This window comes from Oryctolagus cuniculus, chromosome 7 (assembly GCF_964237555.1).
Source record: "Oryctolagus cuniculus chromosome 7, mOryCun1.1, whole genome shotgun sequence".
In the NCBI taxonomy this organism is placed as follows: domain Eukaryota; kingdom Metazoa; phylum Chordata; class Mammalia; order Lagomorpha; family Leporidae; genus Oryctolagus; species Oryctolagus cuniculus.
The window spans coordinates 133325395-133336735 of NC_091438.1; the positions used below are offsets into that span (position 1 = coordinate 133325395).

General features: G+C 51.7%; 1 protein-coding gene across 1 annotated transcript in view; it reads left to right on the plus strand.

The window, feature by feature from the left end:
• Positions 1–8404, plus strand: part of LOC138850673 (peptidyl-prolyl cis-trans isomerase E-like) — a 28579-nt gene extending 20175 nt beyond the window's left edge. Inside the window, exons 5-6 of the mRNA XM_070078724.1 lie at positions 7434–7576; positions 7757–8404. Of these exons, the coding sequence (XP_069934825.1) occupies positions 7434–7576; positions 7757–7825 (212 nt within the window). The 3' untranslated portion in view covers positions 7826–8404. The remainder of the gene's footprint in view (positions 1–7433; positions 7577–7756) is intronic.
• The last annotated feature ends 2937 nt before the right edge of the window (positions 8405–11341 follow it).

The window sequence follows — 11341 nt, forward strand, 5'->3', positions numbered from 1 at the left end:
CTTTCAAATAAGTAAAATCTTAAAGCAATTAAGTGGTCCCTCAGTTTATTTCTGGAACAATTCAGAGTAACAAAATAATCCATTGAATTTATTTGGAAAACTGAGTTCAGTTCTAGGCTCAGATCATTATAATGGAGTTTTCTCATCCTTGTGTGAATGTTTGTCAGGGCATTTGAAAGTCCAGGAAGATTGAGAGTAATTGTCCAGTAGGTGGGATGTTGGAGGACCCAACCTATCCCAGCCGTGCCAGCAGCATCCTGCTCTTAGCCGAAAACGTGCCTGAAGTTCCCAGAGAGCCCCTAGGGGGCAGTATTGCCCCATTGACAGCCCAGGCAGTCACGTCTTACCTAAGGACTTCCAATGGGACCTCTAAGTTAAGCTTGTCCACACAGTTTCCACGCTTGCTGCTCCCTGACTTTCGGAGCGCTGCCCAGGTGCCCACCTGTCATCTTCACCAAATGTCCCATGGGCGCCCCAGACTCACTGTGGCCAAAACAGCTTCTCTTCTGCCACATACTGATTTTCCCCCACTCCCCTGTTTGAGTAAATGGCACCGCCATCTACTCCGCTCTTGGTCCCAACTTAGGGCTCATCCTTGACTCGCTCCTGTGACCTTGTCCCCCTGTCACATCTGTGTTCAAGCTGTCCCCTGGCCCAGCCACTTTCACCACGGTACCAGGCCCTCCTAGCTGTTCTCTGTGCTTCCAGCTCGCCGCTTCTCCCAGCTGGTCTAATCTTGGGAAGTCAGACACTCGTTCTCAAGCATGAATCTGGCCACAGCATCCTGGCTGGCAACCCTCCCGTGCCTGCGCCCACCTTGGACCCAGCCCTGCAGTGCTGAGCCAACCTGGGGTCTGGCCTGGCTCTGTGCTGACACTGTGCTCACACCTGCCTCAGGGCTGTTGACAGTGCTGCTCCCTCTCCCGAGTGGCCTGCCTTCAGTGACCAAGTGGTTCGCCCCTCACTTTTTTCAGATGCCACCCATTTGTAACCTGGCCCAGGAGGTCTGCCCTGACCTGCCCTTTCTAAAACAGCCTTTCCTGCCACCTCACTCTGGTTTTTCCTTGGCTGCGTTTCCCTCCATCTGCTTACTCCCTGAAGTCGTGTTACAGACTTTCCCCCCTTTTCCTGGAGTGTCAGCCTCACACAGGCTGTCCTAGTCTGTCTCCATCACCACGGTATTCTGGAGTAGCATGTAGCACACAGGAAATGCACAGGAACTGTTTGAATATTCAGATATTTAAGACTGATGTTGATGGGCAGGTCTGGTCCGTGACACCGCCCACAGTCTAGAATCCCAGCTATGGGGATCTGGGCTTCTCCTGCTATACCCCCCTGAGGGCCCCCACCAACCCCAGGCAGGCCTTTTATTTTTAGATTCAAATCTCACCTCCTCTGGAAGACCTCCCGTGATACTACTGTGTCACACACATGCCCGGGTGACGGCCCTGCGCTGCTGTTCTGTGTACTGATCTGTGTCAGTGTTTTTGCCGTGTTGTAGTACAGTTATCTTCACAGCCATTTTGGAATACTGTTTCCATACCATCCATGCACCTATTTAAAGTATACTTTTTTTTAATGTGTAACTTTTCAAATATATGATTTTTTAGATTTACTTATTTATTTACCTGAAAGAGTTTCACAGAGAGACAAGGAGAGGCAGAGAGAGAGCTCTTCCATCCGCTGCTTCACTCCCCAGTGGGCTGCAACGGCTGGATGGAGCTGTGCCAATCCAAAGCCAGGAGCCAAGGTCTTCTGGGTCTCCTACATGGGTGCAGGGTCCCGAGCTAAAGTATACATTTAAATGGTTTTGTAAAATGCCTTCTCAATGTTGGGCAACCATCACCACAAATAATTTTAGAACATTTTCATCACCCCAAAAACCTGCTACGTTGTTGCCCAGCCCTAAATAAACACTTGTCTCCTTTCTGTCTCTGTGGATTTGCCTATTCTAGACGTTCCGTAGACATGGAATCACAATATGTAGGCATAATGGTGTTTTTGTTTTTAAAGGTTTTTATTGCAAGGATTGGTGCTATGGCGCAGTGGGTCGAGCCTCCACCTGCAGTGGCAGTTCGTGTCCTGGTGCTCTTCTGATCCAGCTCCCTGCTGATGGCACAGAAGGTAGTGGAGGATGGCCCAGGTGTCTGGACCCCTGCACCTGTGTGGGAAACCAGGAAGAAGCTCCTGGCTCCTGGATTTGCATTGGCCTACCTCCAGCCTTTGTGGCCATTTGGGAGGGTGGGTCAGTAGATGGAAGACCTTTCTGTCTCTCCCTCTCTCTCTAACTGTGCCTCTCAAATAAATAAATAAATCTTTAAAACATTTTTTATTTTGTTTGAAAGAGTGAATGAGGAGCACATGTTTTCATATGGCCTTCGTGAGGTAGCACGTATCAGTTCTTCATTCCTTTTAATTGCCAGATAATATTCTGCATAAATATGCTTCAACTTGTTTAGCCACACGTAACTTGGTGGTGAGTTTATGGGTGATTTCTCCTTTTTGACTATTAATAATAATGCTACTTGGGGCTGGCACTGTGGCGTAGCAGGTAAAGCTGCCTCTTACAGTGCCAGCATCCTATATGGGCACCAGTTTGAGTCCTGGCTGCTCAATTTCCAGTCCAGCTCTCTGCTGTGGCCTGGGAAAGCAGTGGAGGAGGGCCCAAGTGCTTGGGCCCCTGCACCCGCGTGGGAGACCCGGAAGAAGCTCCTGGCTCCTGGCTTAGGATCTGTGCAGCACCAGCCATTGCTGCCATTTGGGGGGTGAACCAGCAATGGAACCTCTCTCTCTCTCTCTCTCTCTCTCTCCAACTCTGCCTTTCAAATAAATAAATATTAAAAGAATAATGCTGCTCTGAACATCCTTGTATATATTTTTGTGCAGACTTTAAAAAAAAAGATTTATTTATTTATTTGAAGGAGTTACACAGAGAGAGAAGGAGAGACAGAGGCAAAGAGAGAGAGGTCTTCCATACGCTGGTTCAATCCCCAATTGGCTACAACAGCTGGAGCTGCGCCAATCTGAAGCCAGTGGCCAGGAGGTTTTTCAGGGTCTCCCATGTGGGTGCAGGGGCCCAAACACTTGGGCCATCTTCTACTGCTTTCCTAGGCCACAGCAGAGAGCTGGATCAGAAGTGGAGCAGCCTGGACTCAAGCCAGCACCCATATGGGATGCCGGCACTGCAGGCAGCGGCTTTACCCGCTATGCCACAGCACTGGCCCCAGATGTTTTTTTTTTTTTTTTTTTTTTTTTTTTTTAATTTATTTATTTGAGGGGCTGGCGCCATGGCTCACTTGGCTAATCCGCCTGTGGCGCCAGCATCCCATATGGGTGCCGGGTTCTAGTCCCGGTTGCTTCTCTTCCAGTCCAGCTCTCTGCTGAGGCCTGGGAAGGCAGTGGAGGATGGCCCAAGCGCTTGGGCTCCTGCACCCACATGGGAGACCCGGAAGAAGCATCTGGCTCCTGGCTTCAGGCTGACGTAGCGCCGGCCGTAGCAGCCATTTGGGAAGTGAACCAATGGAAGGAAGACCTTTCTCTGTGTCTCTCTCTCACTGTCTATAACTCTACCTGTCAAAAAAAAAAAAAATTTATTTATTTGAAAGGCAGAGTTCACAGAGAGGGAGATACAGGGCTGAGGGGTAGGGGAAAAGAGAGACATCTTCCATCTGCTGGTTCACTCCTCGAGTGGCCACAACAGCTGGAACTGGTTCAGTCTGATGCCAGGAGCCAGGGGCTTTTTCTGGGTCTCCCACATGAATGCAGGGGCCCAAGCCCTTGGACCACTTTCTGTTGCTTTCCCTGGTGCATTAGCAAGGAGATCAGCCGGGACTCGAGCTGGCGCCCATATGGGATGCTGGCACTGCAGGTGACAGCTTTACCTGCTGTGCCACAGCACCGGCTCTGGGGATGTGTGTTTTTCTCTTGAATGTGTGCCTGGAAATTGGGATTGCTGGGTGATATGATAACTCTTCACAGCTTGAGGAGCTGCCAGACTGTTCTCTGCATTCCCATCAGGAATGTGTGAGGTTTCCAGTTTATCCACATTCCTACCAACCCTGGTTATTGTCTATTCGGTTATGCCCGTCCCCATGTTGTGCATTGCTAGTGTACTGAGGTTTGGGTTGGGGATTCCCTGAAGGCTAAGCTGTTGAGCACCTCTTCATGTGCTTCTTGGTCATTTGTAAATCTCTGGAAAAATGTTCAGATCCTTTACCCATTTTTAATTGGGTCATTTATCTTTTTATTGTTAAGAAGACACAGGTCCTTTATCAGATGATCTGCACATATTTTCTCTAACTCTGTGGGTTCTATTTTCACTTTTGTGATGTCCTTTAGAAAATATTTTAATTTTGGGGAAATTCAGTTACTACTTTTGTGTCTTGTCACTTGCACTTCTGGTCCTGGTCCTGGATTTCCTCCTGTACTCCCTAGGAAGTCTGTGGTTTCAGCTCTCATTCCTGCTCTTGGATTCCTTTGGGGTTAGTTTTTGTGTAGCGTGTGAGGGAAGAGGCCAGTCTCATTCCCTGGCACGTGGGAATCCAGCAGTCCCAGCACTGCTATTTTCCTGTTCGTCTTGGCACCCGAGGTGACTGGGCTATTTCTGGATTGTAAATTCTCCTCCATTTGTATTAGTCTGTTTTCTGTTGCTATAACACAGTACTTGAGGCCGGGCACTGTATAATAAAAAGGAGTGTTTAGCTCACAGTTTTGGAATTTGCTGGAGTTCCACAATCAGGTGGCCCCGTTTGGCCCCTGGGAAGAGCCTCGTGGAAGATGACATCCTGGTGGGAGCACATGGCGAGACGGGAAGCAGGTGCAGAGAGGGTTCGGGCAGGAGCTGTCTTAACTCTCCAGGGAGCCTCTAGCAGCGAGGCCAGCATCGATCCCTTCTGAAGCAGCACCCTGAGGACCTAATTACCTTCCACCAAGAGTGTGCCACCCCAGCACCACCACACTGAGGACCACGCTTCTGGTACATGACCCCTGGGGTTACAAACCACACTCCAGCTATTGAGCTGTTTGAGGGACTTCAAAAAGTTCGTGGGAAAATGGAATTAAGAGATCAGCTTTGGGCGGCCACCTTTGATGCGGGCATCCCAAATGGGTGCCAGTTCCTGTCCCAACTGCTCCACTTCTACTCCAGCTCCCACCAATGCTCCTGGGAAAAGCCGTTGAAGATGGCCCAAGTATTTGGGCTCCTGTTCCGATGTGGGAGACCCAGAAGTAGCTCCTGGTTCCTGGCTGAAGCCTGGCCCAGCTCTGGCCATTGTAGTCATCTGGGGATAAAACCAGTGGGTGGAAAATCTCTCTCTGTATCACTCCCTCTCTCTGTAACTTTGACTTTCAAATAAATAAATAAATCTATTTAAAGAAAAAAATCAGCCTATTTTGGTGCAAAAATGTTTGAAGTCTGTGCATATGAGGAGTCTTCAGAAAGTTATAGAAAATGTACATTATGAAAAAATGTGCATGGATTTCAAAATTTTCTTCCACCAAAATAAAGTTGTTTTAAAAAGTTATTTGAAAGGCAGAGTGACAGAGAGGGGGAAATGGAAACAGAGAAATCTTCCATCGGCTGATTCACTGTCAAATACCTACAACAGCCAAAGCCAGGACTGGCTCCGGCCAAAGCCTAGGTCTCCCACGTGGGTGGCAGCAACTGCAACACTGAGGTCATCAGCTGCTGCCTCCTAGTGTGTTACAGAAACTGGATCAGAAGCAGAGACAGGACTTGAACCCAGGCATTCTGGTAATGAGATATGGATATCCCAAGCAGTAGCTTAACCCATTTCCCCCTAAACTTGCCGTTTAATTCCATTTCCCACAAACATTTGAAGTACCTTGTGTATCTATTCTATGCCACTACCACAGTCTTGAATTCTGTAGCTTTTTAGTAAGTTCTGCATTTAGGAACTGCTAGTCCTCCAACTTTCTTTTAAGATTGTTTTTGCTATTCTGATTCTCTTATATTTCCATATAAATTTGGGGATAAACGTTGCCAATTCATGTAAAATATCCAGCTGAGATTTTGGTAAGGATTGTACTGAATCTTCGATCAATTTGGGAGTATTGCCTTCTTAACAACATTGAGTCTCCTAATGCATGAACATACGATATCTTGCCTTTTGTTTACCTATTCTTTAATGTGTTTCAATGATGTTTTGTGATTTTCAGAGTGTAAATTTTATACATCTTTTAAATTTGTTGCCATGTATTTTATTATTTTTGATGCTAGTATAAGTGAAATTGTTTTTATTTTCAGGTTTATGGCTAATGTATAGAGATATAATTGATGTTTTATATTGATCTTATATCCTGCAACCTTACAGAAACCTGTTAATTAGTTCTTAATAGTTTTTTTTTTTTTTTTTTTTGACAGGTAGAGTTAGACAGTGAGAGACAGAGACAGAGAGAAAGGTCTTCCTTTCCTTTGATTCACCCCCCCAAAATGGCTGCTACAGCTGGTGCGCTGCGCCAATCCGAAGCCAGGAGCCAGGTGCTTCTCCTGGTCTCCCATGCGGGTGCAGGGCCCAAGCACTTGGGCCATCCTCCACTGCCCTCCCGGGCCACAGCAGAGAGCTGGACTGGAAGGGGAGCAACCGGGACAGAATCCGGCGCCCTGACTGGGACTAGAACCCGGTGTACCGGCACCGCAGGCGGAGGATTAGCCTAGTGAGCCGTGGCGCCAGCCAATAGTTTTTTTAGTGGACTCCTTGGATTTCCTGTACACAGGATCATGTCGTCTGCAAATGGAGCTGTCTCAGTATCTCCATGTAGCTCTCCAGTTGGACCTCCTTCCCTTCGGCTTTCCTAAGTGGCCTGGTTGGCCTCTCCAGTGCAGTGCTGAGTGACAGTGGCATTCTGTTGGTGGGGGGGAGACAGCATCCAGGGCTTCATCCTGGGGTTTTCTGCAGGCGCCGTTTCTCAGGTCGAGGAAGTTCCTCTTCTGTCCCTAGCTGGGTGCTTGCATGATGAAGAAGTGCTGAATTTTGCCAAGGGTTTTTTCTGTATCTTTCATGATAAGATGTGGGTTTTGTTCGTTATTCTGTTGACATGGTATATTACACAGACTGGGTTTTGGGTGCTAAGCCAACGTTGAGTTCTGTTTATCTTTGGAATGACTGGTCCCCGAGACTGAGTTCCACCAGGGCTGGGATCCTTGTCCCCAGGGCTCAACAGGGGCCCTGTTACAAAGTAGACAACAGGTACTTACGGGGCATGCACGGATGCATGCAAGGGCAAACCAGCGTGAAGTGATTGAAACAACCCTGCCCATCCTGTATCACGGTCAACTGAGTGAAGGACAAGGTGGCCATGTCCACGTGGTCTGTGCATCCTGCAGTCCCAGCCTGCCCAGCGGGGGGCTGCATACGGGCTGCACCCATGTGCGCTGGGGTGGAGGGAGCTGACGAGCTCCTTCCCTCCCCCAGGCCTGCTCTCTATGGCCAACTCTGGCCCAAACACCAATGGCTCCCAGTTCTTCCTGACGTGTGACAAGACAGACTGGCTGGATGGAAAGCATGTGGTGTTTGGGGAGGTGACCGACGGTCTGGATGTCTTGCGACAGATTGAGGTGGGTGGCAGGGAACAGGCCCAAGCCAGCAGGGGTGGACCGGGTGTGCTTCCTGCAGCAGTCCTGTCCCCAGGCGGAAGGTTCCAGGTTGGGAGTGGGCAGCAGGGCGGGAGTGCCCGAGCCAGACTTCGTTCTCCACCTGCACGCCTCTGACTTCTGGTCTCTGTTCTGCCCCCCAAGGCCCAGGGCAGCAAGGACGGGAAGCCCAAGCAGAAGGTGATCATCGCGGATTGTGGCGAGTTTGCGTGAGCTGAGCTGGCGCCCTCTCTGCCCTTGCTCTGCACACCCAGGAAGGAGTTGCGGCCTCCGGGACCAGCACGGAAGCAGCGTTCGTGGCCAGAGCCCTTCCTCGGCGTCAGCTCTTGCAGGCACAACATGGACTTCTCTGGGCTCTTTCCCATCATGCCTGGGCCAGAGCAGCCAGGCAGGCACCGCCCTCCCCATCACGGACAGGCCCGGCATTTACTGCCAGGGCCCGACCCCCACCTGCCCGGGGGGACCCTGGAGGTTTTCTCCACCAAAATAAATCCTCGTCCTCAGACTGCTGTCCCCAGGCAGACCCCAGGTGTCTTCAGAGGTGGCTGAGGGCACAGGCTGTGGTGTCTTCCTGCGCCCCAGCTTCGGCCCTTTCCCCTGAGGAGGTGGGCTTCAAGCGGGCTTCTCTCTGCCCACCCTCTGGGGAAGGCACTGAGACCTGCTGTGTGAGGGAGAAGACAAGGCGGGGCTCAAGGCCTGAAGTGCTGCTGAAAACCACGTTTCCAGTGAATATTTGATAAATTTTCTAAGTACTCACGTATCATAAATTGAAAAACAAATCACCAAACAGTCCGTAGAGTGTGTTCCTAACTTTCAAGTATCTGTGTATCGTTTGTGAAGACCGATGTGTAAGGAGTTTGCCTGGTTGTCTTTGTGGTGGGATCATGGCTGCTTTTGTTCTTTTCTTGCCTTTTTCAGAAGTGTCCCTGCCACACGTGATATTTTAGGTGGGAAAACACTGGAAAAAAGGTGCTTAGGGCTCCCAGTAAGAGAAGCTTTCAACAGAAAGATGCCCTCCAGTGTCCCCTGAGCACATGAACAGGTGAGGGTGCGAGGCCAGGCCTCCTCCCAGACCACCCCGTGTAGCTCCTTTAGGAAAAGCCCAGCCTTGAGGTAAACACAGCAGGTGCCCTTGGGCGCCTGCTGGGAGGGGTTGGCTCTCCTAGGACAGCAGAGTGGGGAGGCCCAAACTTGCTGTCCACTTTTTTTTTTTTTTAAAGGCAGAGAGAAAGATCTTCCATCTGCTTGTTCACTTCCCAAAGGGCCGCAATGGCTGGAGCTGGGCCAATCCGAAACCAGGACCCAGGAGCTTCCTCTGAGTCCCCCACACGGGTACAGAGGCCCAAGCACTTGGGTCACCCTCTGCGGCTTTCCCAGGCACATTCGCAGGGAGCTGGATCAGAAATGGAGTAGCCAAGACTTGAACCGGCACCCATGTGGGATGCTGGCACCATAGGCAGCAGTTTTACCTGCTACACCACAGTGCTGGCCCCCATTTGTTTGTTTATTTAAGATTTATTTGTTTATTTATTTGAAAGGCAGAGTTAGCAAGATCTTCCAGCCCCTGGTTCACTCCCCAAATGGCCACAGTGACCAGAGCCAGGCTGAAACCAGGAGCTTCATCTGTGTCTCCCAAGTGGGTGGCAGGGACCCAAACATTTGGGCCGTCCTCTGCTTTCCCAGGCACATTAGCAGGGAGCTGGATCAGAATTGGAGCAGCTGGGACTTGAACCAGTGCCCATATGGGATGCTGGCATTGTAGGTGATGGCTTAACCTGCTGTGCCAGAAAGCAGGCCCCTTGCAAGTCCATTTAAAAGACCTCTCCTAGTCACTATTTATTCCACACACTGTGCAGCCAGCTGTGAGGCTGTCCACATGGACCAACCCAGCCTTGCCTCCTCCCCACCAGCCAGCATGCGCCTGCTGCCACCAGGGGGCCTCGGCTGGCTGCCCTTACCAGCCAGCGTGCACCTGCTGCAACCAGGGGGCCTCGGCTGGCCGCCCTTACGCCACTGATGTGCAGCCTGGAATGGAGGTGAGATGATGCTCTCGGTCGCTGTCCGCGGCCACCTCATCAACTCTTTGTCCATTATGATCTCACACACACCCCTCCCCGTTGTTTTCTGTCTGATGTCATTTGGTGGCCACCTGGATGGCAAGGCCATGGCCATTGTACTCTGCTGCCCATCATGCAAAGGAAGTCACATCATGAACCTTCCACTCTTGCCCTGCATCTTCAGAACACTCGATCACAAGCATTCCTAGGGCTGCTGGGCCGGGCCAGGTTGTGTGCTGTCCCCTGGTTTCCAAGCTGCCACTTTCCCAGTGTTGGGAGGAGGTTGCTGTTGGGCCATCAGATCAGGTCCCAAAATGGCCCCTGGGCTCCCGGCTCTGGGAGGGGGAGGGTCAGGTGGCAGGCCTGTGCCCTGGCAAGAAGGGCCTCTGTCATGAGAGTGTCCTGTGTCCTCTTGTAGATGGGAGTATGAGGCATGGATGGGAAAGGGAACTTGTTCAGAAACTAAGCAAGTTGGTGGTTAAGTTGAAACCAAAATACGGACCTCCTGACATTCAGGCCAGTGCCTGGTCCATTCCCCGCCAGCCTGAGCCGGAAGCCCCAGCCTAACAAGAAACCCGCTCCCCACCAGGGTCTGTGTATGGCTGGGGTGGGGGGCACAGGTGCAGGGCAGCTGTCTCACAGCGTGGCCCCAGCCCCCACCCCTGCTCAGCCCATCCTCAGGGGTGTGGAGCGTGAGCCCGAGATGCATCCTTGGGAGCCCGGCGGTGCCACCTCTGCTGGGCGTGCCTGTGGTCGGGGTGGACCCAGGATCCGCTTTTAATGACAGGGTTCAGACAGCTGGACTCTGTCTGTCCCAGCAGGTAAATTACAGGCTTAGCAAGTCAGAAATCAAATAAACACTGGGACTCCCAGCACTGCTCCAGGGAGAACAGCGGTTTCCGGAATGGTGCAGGCTGAGACGAGGGTCCCCACCCAACTCAGCCTAATTGCCGCCTGTCACTCCCGGGGACAGGGGCCTTCTCTTTGACTCACATGACCAAGAAAGAGGACAGGGGCTGCTGGGCATATCAGGTGACACAGACATTGGTGTCCTGCCTGTTCTTGACTCCCAGACACAAACACCTGCCTTGGGTACTGGCAGTCTATGGAGCGCTGGGTGGAGCCCATACTCCTCTGCAGGTTAGAGTTGAGCCTGAGCCCCTCGCGGCTCTGACCAGCTGCTGGGGATCAACTGCAGGTCCAGGAAAGTGCCCAGTGGATCCACTCACGGCGGTGGCCCGGGGCGGGCAGTGGGGCCCCCCGCAGCTGCTGTCCTTGCTTCCACAAAGAGTTAACTTTTTTCCCCAGAGCCAACACCATATTCAGTCAACGTGGTGGGGACAGTTGATGGAACTGGGAGCCCCAGGTTCTTTGCTTCTCTGGGGGCCACCTCTTTCCCAGGCAGGAGGAGGGGCGGGTCCAGGGCAGGGGAAGACACACTCCAAGAGACGTCCCCAGCGGCTGTAGCCCTAAGCGCCGGGGCCCTCCCAGCTTGGTCTTTTCCTAGAATGTTGATGCCCACGCCCAGAACCCAGCGTGCTGCAGTCATGCCCAAGTGCTGCCTCTGGGGAGGGACGCAGCCCTCGGCCCACACCTGAACCCCGTGGGAGTGCTACAGAGCGAGTCAGCCAAGTTCAAGTGCCAGGGGCCAGGGATGACCAAGGATGGGTCT